Source organism: Salvia splendens, chromosome 20 (genome assembly GCF_004379255.2).
Source record: "Salvia splendens isolate huo1 chromosome 20, SspV2, whole genome shotgun sequence".
In the NCBI taxonomy this organism is placed as follows: Eukaryota; Viridiplantae; Streptophyta; class Magnoliopsida; order Lamiales; family Lamiaceae; genus Salvia; species Salvia splendens.
In genome coordinates, this window is record NC_056051.1 from 2896569 (window position 1) to 2909661 (window position 13093).

At 36.5% G+C, this 13093-nt stretch overlaps 1 protein-coding gene across 1 annotated transcript; it reads right to left on the minus strand.

Moving 5' to 3' along the window:
- Positions 1-7183: 7183 nt before the first annotated feature.
- LOC121781221 (beta-galactosidase 14-like) lies at positions 7184-12887 on the minus strand. Its single transcript, XM_042178942.1, has 19 exons — positions 12684-12887; positions 12495-12590; positions 12279-12391; positions 12120-12186; positions 11684-11776; positions 11451-11597; positions 11270-11364; positions 11072-11177; positions 10887-10971; positions 10565-10683; positions 10310-10477; positions 9893-10071; positions 9696-9805; positions 9336-9445; positions 9149-9256; positions 8747-8851; positions 8210-8355; positions 7499-7841; positions 7184-7340 (listed from the first exon to the last, which is right to left on the minus strand). The coding sequence occupies exons 1-19, from the start codon at positions 12885-12887 to the stop codon at positions 7224-7226; spliced, it is 2511 nt and encodes an 836-aa protein (XP_042034876.1). The 3' UTR covers positions 7184-7223.
- Between the last annotated feature and the right edge of the window lie 206 nt (positions 12888-13093).

Sequence of the window (13093 nt, forward strand, 5' to 3'; positions counted from 1 at the left end):
ATCTTGCCTTTTTTGCACATTTTTCCTATCTTTTTCTATCATTTATCAACAAACACGTCAATATACCAAAATGTATAATATATGCAATTTAATAACATAATTTGCATGATTGACATTTAAAACGATCCAAATCTAGTTTTAAAAACATGCAAAACCCGTGTTTATCAACTCATATCCATAAACTTCTAAATTTGCAACATCGACTATTAAAATCACAAGAAATTGATGGATATATATTGGACTTAATTAAGCTGCAACCCATTTGCACAAGATCTATGCAACAATTTTATCGAGTACATAATAGGGTTTGATTCTTTGTACCCATATTTCAAAATTTGTATGCAAACCTTGTTGCACATTAACTATAGAAATCAATATAGTATGCAATAATGTGTGCTTTTATTACTCTTCTCTCCGTTCAACAATAGGATAGAGTCTCGTTTTTACCATTTCGTTTTTGTCTGACAATAAGAGACTTATTTAATATTTACTACAATGATAAATAGACTCTAGTTTTCACTAATTTATTTCACTCACATTTCACTATAACTATATTCCATATTTTTTATGATTCACATTTCTTTACATTTCCTTGTTAAAAAGAAATGAGATTCCTAATCGTGAACGGAGCTAGTAATATTTACTCTAAACAGTTCACTTTTGTCATTTTGATAGTATGTCCTTTTTAATCAGTCAACATTCGTTTTGGTAAGTTTTTCATTCTAACTAACTAACAATACACCAATACCTTTTTTTTTATCTCATACTTACAAATTTTTACCTTAAAACTTGAGTTATTTCCAAATTTTCTACTTTATGACACGGAAAAGTATATTTTTACATAAGTTAAAGAATCATGGTTAACCAATTTGCAGGTTGTTGATTCAATTCTAAACATATGTTGGTACTGTGATTAAAAAGTTTAAAAATAAAATTGTGCATGAAAATTTGAAAGTAAGTTACTAGTGACCTAATAATATCTCACTTAACTGGAAAGTAAAAAAGGAAAATATATTGATTTCAGCCAATTTCACAAAAGAGGAGAGGAGAAACGCGTCTGTTACAAAAGTTAATGGGATAGTTAGATAGGTGAGATGTTCTCTTAAATTTGACATTTTCTTCATTATTACTTTACTATCTTAATTAGAGGAATAATAATATTCTTTTTGCCAACTGTGCATTCCTATATACACACAAATATATTTATTACAACATATTCTTTTTTGCTTCATTTATATTAATGTGTATTGTGTTACAAAAGTCAAATTACGCGTCGGACACCTAAAAATATAGTGTAAATGTACTGATACATATATTTTGTAAAATTACAATATAATGCCATCTATTTATATAGTAAAATCATATTTCACGCGGTTAAATAAGAATTCGGGAGGATAAGAATGAATATACTACTATATATGCATTAAACCGGCTAGCTGTATAATCATTTACATTTTTTTCATTTTTAGTGCGGAACCATATTCCACTAATTTTTTCACTCACAATCCATTATAAATCTATATTAAAAATGGGTCTCACGTTCCACTCACTTTCTCCTTTTAACATTTGTCATAAAGTTATACAATTTTTTAAAACCCATGCTGAATCAAACAGTAGCGAATCCAGGGGGAGATCGCCCCTCTCCGACAATCCGCTACTATGGACCTGGACGTTATTTTTTCATTATCACCCCCTCCGATAGCTTTCGTGGACGGATGGAGTATTAACTTTTTCCCTTTCAATCATGCAATTAAAAAGTTTATTAACCATTTATACAAAATGTTACTACTTCCTCCGTCTGATTGAAGATGACCTACTTTCCTTTTTGATTTGTCCCAACCAAGATGATCCATTACTAAAAATAAAAACACATTTCTCCATAATTTATTTCATCTCTCTTACTTTACTCTTTCCATTTAACACACAAAATAAAACTACAATAAATTTCGTGCTACCCAAGGAATGGGTCATCTTATTTCGGACTATTTTGTAGACAACAAACCAAATATTTTTATTTTATCACGAATTAGACTATTAGAGTTCAACTAATTTCTAATAATTATACATATCCGTACAGCTAAACTGTCTTAGCTCATTGGTTATTCAAATATTTTTAGTAGTTTGGCAAATCAAAAGCCAAACAATTTTCATTAATAGCATTAAATTTTACTAGCCTATTAAATTAACAGAAAATCATAATTACTCCACCATATCTGTACACGCGCTTTTCCCTTAATAGAATCCTCAATACTAAAACAACTCATCATATTCATTTCCATGAATTCCATACATATTCATCCCATCTTAATAATTATCCAATTTAATTCCAAAATCCTTCTTTATATATACACACACATGCACCCTCATCATCAACAACACAATCAAAACAAAACAAAAAATGTCTCCTTCAACAATCTCATTTCCTTCTATTCTCCTCATCACCTCACTCATGCTAATCTCATATCCCAAACACATCATTTCAACTCCTTCTCCATTGATTCAAAAAGCTTGCTCCAATGCTTCAATCAACATCGACACGGAGCACTGCCTCCGCCTCTTCCCACGCATCCCGCGCATCACCTCCGCCAGCGACCTCCTCAACCTATCGCTCGCGATAATCGAGACGGGAGTCTCCCACTCCGCGGCCACGCTCGCGCACGTGGAGCACGTGCTGAATAGCGCACGTGCGAAATCGCGGGCGAGGGCGGTGGCGCTGCGGGAGTGCAGGGCGGCGTACGGGCAGGTGGTGGAGCGGTTCGCGAGCGCGGCGAGGGAGGTGAGGAGGGGAGAGTACGTGGCGCCGACGTATGAGCTGCTGACGGCGAGCACCGACTGCGTCAAGAGCTGCGGAGAAGCAATGGCGTCTCGGAAAGTGGGAGATAGGATTGTTTGGAGAAGCGGGAAGGCTATGGCGGTGTTTGGGCTCTCTGCGGTGACGGTGATTGACCAACTTGATCGCCCTGCGCCGCCTCCATTTCATTGATACAGTTCAAGCACTGTGTATTCGATTGAACTTCAATTCGTTTAGAAGAAATTTCGAGATCTGAGTGTTGCACACAAGGTGTTTGGTAAAATGTCCAAATGTATTCAGGTTGTTATTACATTTCTTCTTTTTGTTGAAATGTTTTGGTTTAATCATTCAAGTGTTATTTGGAGAATTTCAAATTTTTGAAGCATACATTGTTCTTCCAACTTTTTTGCGCAGAATTGAGAAGAAATTTTGCAGTTATTTTATGATTTATGTATTTCGGTTTTATGCCTTCCATGTGTTTGACAAAAGAAAATGAATAGCTCCTCTTTCTGAGCGCAAAATTGTTGGGCTTTTGGTTCCATATATATAAGGCCATGCATAAGCCTGTTTGTTTTATATACTTGGGCCGCAATATATGGTTTCGGGACAAGATATAGTGGGCTACTTTTTGGACTCTTTAGTTATAATTTTTTTATGGCACAAATTAAATAATCCGTATACCTTCGAGAATAAAAGCAATGTTTAACCTTGGATTTTGAAGATGAATGATAATCTTTGTTTTCACATATGCAATAATCTTTATCTTTATTACTAATATAAAGTGTCAGTTTAGTGAAAAGACAGTATACCCTTTTTGGAGGGAAAATAGAAAGTTTTAGAAAAATGTGAGAAGAAAAATACATAGAGAAATGAATTGACTGCATTCGTGCAGAGCTAAAGTGGTCTTACCAAAAAAATGTGGTCGTCCAAAAAATCTAGGTTAGAAGAGAAGCTTTGTAACATTATCTATAAAAAAAATATGCACCATTGCTACAAAAGCTTAAGTGTAGAGCAATGCGGCAGGTGGGTGGAGCAGCGAAGAATGTAAAAATCATGGATTAAATATACCCGGTCAATAGATTTTGACCAAACAATAAATGTGACGAGACATTTAATTTTGTGAAATTAAATGATATAGCGTCGATCTACACTTTACGTAGATAAATGTAGTATATTCACTTTCTCTAATCCGATTTCCGGTGAGTGAGAAATAGTGGATTAAAGTTGGGCATAATTAACTTTTAATTAAAGCTTTAAGTGTGAGCTTAGGGAATAATTAACTAAGTGTTAACTATCCCACATTGGAGAAGTAACACATCTTTTAATGTTTTTAAATTAAGTGACTTTATGTTACTTAATAATTATAGTGGATTAAGATGGGTGAAAGAGCCCACACGCGCGCACATGCGCGTGCCGCCGCCGCCGCCCGCCCGTGCTCGTGCTCGAGGTCGCGGGCCGCGGGCCCGGGCCCGATCTCGATCTGGGACTTGGACTTGGACTTGGACTTGGCAATTGGTCTTTGGGTGGTCTTTGGGCTTGGTGTTTGGCCCAAACTAATCCACACGCTCCACACGCGAAAGGCACACTCCTGCCACACGCCTGTAACCGACGACGGTTACGAATCTGCCATGATGAGCCTTCAATGGCTTGGTTGACCCTGCATGGTGGCTTGGCCTATAAATAGGCTAGTCATACCACTGCATTAGCTACACAATACAAGCATTCTCTGCATTCATAAGCTCTCTCCCTCTCTGCGTTGTCTTTCTGTCGAAACTCTGCCCTATCCTCCATCCAGTTCGCCGGAGCTCTGTTGATTGCGGTGCTGCATCAAAAGAGATGTAGCCGTTTTACCTTTGGGGACGACACGCCAAACCGAGAGCACTACCGGGGCGTATCTCGTCTTGCGGGAAGAGGCCTCCTCGACTCGGCTAATTCACGGTTTAGTTGTTTCGATTTTCCGTTGTAATTTTAAGTTCAGTTTCTCCTTTTGTATTCTTTCTTTTGGGTTGTATTACGCCCGGTTGTATCTCTTGTAATCTCCAGAAACCAACAAAGAATACGTCGACGGCGGCGTGTTTAGGTGGGGCAGTGGCGGTAGTCAACCACCGCGCGCAGCAACGGCGGGACGTCTGACGGTGTTGAGGTGGGGGACGACGAAGAGGCAGGCAGTGTTGTGGCTGACGACAACCGGCGAGTGCAGAAAGCGGCGTTGGATGGAGGTAGAAGCCGAGAGAAGGTGTGACCGGAAAAGAAGAGGCTGCGACAGGTGTAAAGAGAGCGAAGATCATCTCTCTCCAAAATTCGGGTTGGGAATTGGGATGAAAAAAAGAGGAAGAGTGTTTTTCTTAAATTTTAGTAGTACTACTCTAAAATTTTATGCATGAATATGAGACCCAAATCGTGTTTCTTTTAATTGTTAAAAGATTTTGGTTCTTAACATATTGCGATTTTTTTATTTTGGTCCAAAACATTATCTTTTAAATTATTCGGTCCTTCACAAATAAAAACGGGTCACATTTGGTCCATTTTGGACGGTTCCGTCAAAAATATGACGAAAATTCCAAATTTGGACGGAAATTCAAAAATTGACGGAAACATGTCGGCTTCCGACTCTCGGTGTTCTGCCGCTGCTGCTCACCGTCAAGTCGTCGACTTGCCTCCTCTCCCTTGCCCTCCCCCTCACCCTCGACCCCTCCATCGACTACCTCGCCCTCGCCGTCGTCCAGGCACCCTCCGCTACGACTGCCTCCCCCCGCCGTAGTTCAACCTCCTCCTCTTAAATCATGTCTGCGAAAACACCGGAAGGCGTCGTCGTCACTAATTTTGCCGGAGATGAAATCGATCGGATACACTCCCGATTGCGGCACCTGCAATTACCCATTTCTTACTCTTTCGAAAATCGGTCAATTCGTCATGTCGCCTCCTCTCCCTCTCCCTCACCCTCGACCCCTCCATCGACCACCTCCCCCTCTCCGTCGTCCAGGCACCCTCCGCTATGGTTGCCTCCCCCGCCGCAGTTCTACCTCCTCATCTCAAACCATGGCTGCGGCAACACCGAAAGACGTCTATGGGGGATTGATTGCTGAGTTGAGCGAGGCGAGGAAGGTGGACGCCGTGGCGGAGGTGGTGAGGGAGATGATGTAAGGAGGGGGTGAGGCTGAGGGATGAGACGGTGACGACGGTGGGTGAGGCTGAGGGATGATGGAAGGTGGACGCCGTGGCGGAGGTGGTGAGGGAGGTTTGGGTTTAGGGTTTCCGTCAAATTTTTGACAGGACCGTCCAAAATGGACCAAATGTGACCCGTTTTTATTTGTGAGAGACCGAATAATTCAAAAGATAATGTTTTGGACCAAAATAAAAAAATTGCAATATGTTAAGGACTAAAATGGGCCTTTAGTCTTAAAAATTCTATGCATTTTATATTACTGATTATGATGGGTTTTTTAATTTGATTTATGACATACTATGATAAATACACGGGACAAAAAAATTCAAGCATGTGTAATATATTTAGAAAATTGTTAGTAATTAATATGCTTCATTGATTTGGTTTGAATTTGAGTTTTATTTTTAAAAAACAATAAGTAGGAGATAACAATAGATAATGTAAATTTTAAATTGTAACGCAGTATATTTTAATAAATAATTATTTAAATATTATGCATTATCAATTCTCCATTATATTTAATTCCACAAACTTCGATTTTTAGGTCCGGGCATTATGTGGATAAACCGTAATTTGTTAAACTTTATTAATTGCAGAAAATGGTATAGTTTGAAAATCATATATATAATTAAATAGATTCATTTCATTGGATTTCGAAATGAAATTTCAGTAAATATTTTAATTTTTACATTAATCAATAATATTTAAATTTGTCTAATATTGTAGAGAAATAACTTTATTCTCTCATTGGCTTTATTCTCTTCGCCTCTATGTTTTGAATTTTTTAATCTTAATGAAATAAGTAATTATTTTGTACTATATTTATTTTGTGAATATAATAATATGTTAAGTGAGATTGTACCCTTTGTAGTAGATATCTAATTGTGCTTTAAACGATATTACACATTTCTTAAATTGTGTTGTCAAATGATACATTCCTAATAGTGCTGATAAAACAATAATATTTCTAAAATTTACAGTTTACTTAATGATATTGATTCTTATTTTTGTTGATTTATTGAGAATGTGTAATTAGTACGTGAAAATTATATGCTTATGCATAGCACGGGTGTTGATACTAGCAGATATAAACAACAACCTGCATATCTCAATTGAGTATTCAATCAATTATTCATGTAATAATATACCTGAACAATATCAGCAAGAAACATATGATAGGAACGGATAAAGTCTGTAAAATAGAGCACGTAATATGTATGATGAAATCAACATAATAAAAGGTTAAAACCCATTGAGAGATACAAATTAGATACAAGCCACTTGCACAGCCAACCTTTTGGCCACATCAGGGCATGAATCTTCACCATCAATAAGTGATTCTCTCTCAAATGGAATATTGCACTCATTCTTCCCCAAACATAGCTGTTTCAAATACAAAAATAAAATAAAATCAGTATTAGTGGAAAATGAGACGCACATAATAGATAGAGGCTAATTTTGATGGCAACCAAAAATAGAAAATATGAGACAAATTTTGATGGACTGGGTTAGCAAGTGTATGTAAAAGCACTATTAATAACCTCTTCGACAACGTTGTGAGCCTTAGGGGAGTCGCATTTGCCCTGTGTGAAGGCTCCACAAGCGCCATCACTCTCTCCAAAGCTCACGAACTCGACTTTCCCGATGATTTTGTTATCGGGGCATGCGAGATGCGCGGCCCTCACAGGGTCAACAGTCTCGCGAATCTTGTTGTCTTTCCTCTCCCACGACTTGACAGTTGGTGGGTGGTATTCGGTTATCACGCTACAAAGAGTGTTTCTGTTGACCGTCAATATCTCGATCTTCTGAGGGTCGCCACCGGTCTCTTCCAACACCACCAACAGATTGTCCTTCTCCTTCAAGTACGCTCTCGGCACATGGTATCTGCAAACCACGTAATGTTGTCAGGTGTGACAGACTCAAACCTATACAAATTATAATAACACTACAAAAAACTCATTTTTTAATGAAACAAAAACTGAGAAGCAATTACTTGCGTTAGAAAATTTTTAAAAATAACAATTAAAGAAGCAAACGAAAACAACCTTAAATTAATGATAAATTAACTAGATCTTTTGTTTTTGAGATGCTTTTGTTTGCGTTCTCTGATTTTAGTTGGGACACCAAGAACAAGGACGCGTTCTGAAGCGTTAGTTATATATTTAGAAACACAAATCAGCATCCTTAAATGTCTACAAAAATGTCCTTAACGGGTTTTTTTGTTGTAGTGCAGTGAGATAATTGTGGCTTACTCTTCCTGAGTGGGCTTGTTAATTGCTGAGAGATAAGATACCCAATATCGGCCAAGGTTTATGCCATTCACCCAAATAAATCCCTTTTGCATGCTTGTCATTCGTAGAGCTACTGGATCCTTTCCTTCCGGGGCATCAAAATATGCCTATAAATAAAATAATTTTTTAGTGAAATGTGAATGTTATATATGTTTCAATGTCTTTGATCACTGCTCCCTTCGATTTTTAAAAATAGAAACATTTGAAAAATCACGGATTTTAATGCACAATTTGGTAAAGTGAGAGAGAGAAAAAAAAAATTGGTATAGTAAGAGAGAGGGATAGAAAAAAGTGGTAAAGTAAGAGAGAAAAAAAAATTAATGTTAGTGTATTATGGGGTCTACTTTATTAGTGGTATAAGTGGTAAATAAATTGATGTATAGGGGTGTAAAGATTTCCTAAAATAGAAAGTTTGAAAGTTGCTATTTTTAAGGAACGAGTTAAAATGGAAAGAGTTGTTATTTTTAAAATATGAGGGGAAGTATTAATTATGTTTACCTTGTACCAAGTGAGAGAGCTTAAATTTGCGTCTAAAGGAGCCCATTTGACTTGCTTTGCTCCTTGCTCAGTGAATAATTGCATCTTCTCCCCATTCAGTCCAACCTATGAAAATTATTTACCCAATTAAATTATGACTAAAGTCCAAAACTGGTCTCGTCGGTGCATTTGATTAAAAAAATTTAAGCATACACATTAATTGTGTTAGCTTTTGATCCTAATATTTTGGTGTATATATCTGGTTCTTCAATAATTAACGTGGTCAACCATGTTTGGTCCGAAATTAGTCTCGTACATTTGCACAAAACATCTATTTGGTCCTATACATTTTAAGTGTGATAGCTTTTTAAACCTAGATAATATATATTGGTCCATATTTAACTCTTCGATCAGGTCAATCACCTGGTGGGTCCATCCGTTTCTTGTAATGTCAAGAGTTCCAGACATCAAACCCTGAATAAGGATGGCTTTAGGCCCTGCAAATCTCTTCTCCATGTAGGCTCCACTATTCTACAATTTTCAACTATGTTGTTAAAACTTAAAACCATAACAATAAAAGAAAAGGAAACTCGACTTCACTTTTACTTACCGGCAAACCAACTGTCATGGCTAGTATCGAGATGTTGTTATTTCCGGCCTTAATAGTCACCGGCTTCTTTAATACATGTCTCTTGTCAACATTACTACCATGACCAAAACCTATATACGAGATAAATGGCAAACACAGAAAAAAAAAATGTAATCAGTCATACTACGCATGTTTGGTAGGGTAGATACCCCATCTAGGGATAGAATTCTGTGAAAAAAATGTCATTTTTGTTCACAGAATTCCATCAGTTTTGTTCACAGAATTTTATCCCTAAATGAATTCTTATTTTAATTGATTGTTTAGTCACATGTGACAAACTGGGTAATCAATATTCATGGTAAATTTTGCAACGTAACATACCAACATATTGGCCATTGACAAAGGCAAGTAAGGCGTGGCCAAGGCTTGCAATCTCGAGCACTGCAAGATCGTCTTGACGCATCGGCAAGTCATTTCCGTCGATATCGATGCTGTCAAATATTCAAACAAATATCATATAGTATCATTTAATTTCCTAAAAAATATTTTTTTAATAAATCATACATCGATGTACATACCTAGTGCTGTACCATGCATAATCCGAGGTATCTTTTGTCAAAAAATAGAGCTCATTTGGTGAGACGTTTTTCATTTCCATACTATCATACGTTGGGATGCTCTCTCGCCACATTTCCCACCCTCTAAACTTGCTCGTATTCGACAACACGAAGTTTCTAGAACTATGTTGTGCAACAACCTAGCACACGTTCATGCAAATTCATTTTAGTTACTAATTACTAAAATTTATTAGAAACCAACTTAATTATAACTAGAAAGGAATAATAACTACTTAAATCATCATATTTGGTCATATTTTGGTCAGTTCACTGGTTGGTTTAATATTTGGTTTTCAATTCTTATAAGACTGACCGAAATTTGACAAAAATTCGATATGTGCATGCAGTTCATTCAGATACACACAAACGTTTGCGTACCGCTTGAGAATTGAAGACAACGATCTTGCAATCGGGCAGAATGCTGACAGACTTAGGCGGAAGGTAGTATTCGTCACCTCTGAACTCAACCGTCGCAGGTACCCTCGAGTTATTGTTTATCAAGAATGCAGCACATATTTTACCTCCATCTTTCTCATAAGTTGTGATCTGAACAACAACATTTCAAATTTTTTTATCATCTTAAATTTGTAGTTTTTAAATTTTTATTGAATTTGATGGTAAATCATGGTTTACCTCAACATTTTCGGAGACACGTTGCTTGTTTTGAGTGCCCCATAGCAAAGGTTTCTTGCTCAATTTCAATGCCCTGTGCAAGTCTCTTAGGTGACCAAATTTAGGGTCCCTCTTCAAACCTAACAATAATAGTCATTTAAATTATTCTACAACTGAATTATACTCCCTCCAGTCCCCGTTAAATGTCCCATATTTGACCGGTGCGAGTTTTAAGAGATTCGCTATATGCATGCAGTACATTCAGATACACAACTATGAGACATTTAATGGGGACCGAAGGGAATAGTTCATTGATGTAATTGTGTTGAGTTAGTTCTTTTACCAAATTCATCAAGAGGGGCTTCATCGTAGTAACGTGTTGTCACAAAAGATGAACTTGTTCGACCAAAATTGGTCCCACCATGATACTATACAAAACCAGATCAAATAAAAATAAAAATCACATAAAAATGAATCTTGGAAAACTTCATTAGTGATGTGATATGGTGCAAAATATTTATAATATACCATATAATAATTGTTGAGGGTGCCATTTCTAGCAAAGAATTTTGCCACAGCATATGCTAGATCTTCTGCTGACCTCTGCGATGGAGGATCACCAAATACTCTATATCTGCAATTTATCATAAACCAAAATCACCCTCAAAATTAATTTCTTTATAATAAATAGAATTTTCCCCTTAGAAAAAAAAAATTCGGACTTACTGAGCAGTCCAATTCTCAGTCCATAGAGATGGCTTGTTTGGGCCATTTGGGCCAGCAAATGTGTCTGCACAATGCCTTCCATTACATGTGCTAATCTGAAATTTAAAAAAAAAATCAACAATTTGTATGTATCATTTATATATAGAAATTAATACTCTCTCCGTCCACGAAAAAAACTTACGACTGTGTCGGGGGCATGCTTCTTCTGCTTGCACATGATCCACGGAACGCCGCTGTAGAGACCAACAGCCATATCTCCCGCCCACTTTATATATTTCACACCATTTTCTCTGTATGCTAATTGAACATTGTTGTATTCGTTTTCAATCTGCAAATATCCGACTAATTTTATTTCACTTTTTTTTTAAAAAAAATTGACATTTCATCATAATAGTAGTACAATTTTTGAGGTACCTGTGCCATGATAATAGGCCCTCCTTGATCTGCAAAGAGTTTCTCCTTCTTCATCAAGTCGACTACCATCTCAGAGTACTTTTTCATGTGGAACTACATGCATGTATTTTCTTTTCCATTATTACCTATTTAATAGGAGTATATATAACAAACTTATAGTATTCCCCAAAGACCACCATTACAATGAGAACTGAGACATATCATTTCGTTGATTTATTAATATCAGTTGTTATCACAATACTTGCTCAATATTAGTGCGTTGATTCATGATTATATGTAGGATTTTGTGATATTGAAAATCAACAACTTACATGTTTTGTGATGTCAACTGATATTAATTAACTGGTTCTCAATCCTCATTTTAATGTGGTTCTCATTATATCACAACTCTATATGTATTATGTATAAAAATTGTAAAATTCAATGAACTTGTTACCATGAAAGGTTCGTTGTAAGAACGGAATATGATGTCTGGGATCTCTTTTAGCCAGTATGGAAATCCACTGCTCAATTAATTTATCAAAATTAAAACTACAAATAATAATGAAACTTGATAGAAAATAAAATAAAAATAAAAAGAATGTGAATGTGATACCCTAGATTCCATTCAGACTCAATGTATGGTCCCAACCTAAGTGTCACCCACAAACCACTTTCTCCAATCATTTTGATAAATTTCACCAAATCATAATTTCCTTCAAAGTTGAACTGAACACAACAAACAAGATTATTTCAAATTAATTATATAGAGAGATTCAAATAAAATTTTTATTATGAGAACGAAGAATCATTTTCAGCCATTAGATCGAACCTGTCCTTGAACAGGCTCATGAATATTCCAGAACACATATGTCTGGATGAGGTTAAGACCGCCTTCCTTAGCCCGTTTGATCAGCTCAGGCCACATCTAAATATACATCACATAAACACATCAAAAAAATATATCAACGGAAAATTCTGTCGGTAATCCACGCATTTAGTAGTTATAAATTATAAATACCTCAACTGTGCTACGAGGATAATGAATAGAACCGGAGAAGAGAAGCTCCCTGCTGCCGTTGATGATCATGGACCGACCATCGTATGTCACGACTTTTTCCTCATGGCCGTCGCTGTGGCCGACCGGTTCATTGCCATCGGCATTGGCATTTGCAACAAGCAGTGCCAAGAGGGCCAAAAACAGAAATTTAACTGGATCTATCATTTTATTTGTTTCCTACTAACCCCAACTATCAATGCACTATTTTGATTTAATTTATGATGTTTTATTTTCTTAACTCCAGAGTTATTTTTCAACCTTTTCCACAGTGCTATCCGTTTTTGTTAGAGGCACATATTCAAACTCGGAGCTTTTCTCGGAATTTATTGTTGAATTTTTCTTGAATTGGTATTGAATTTTATGTAAGCCTA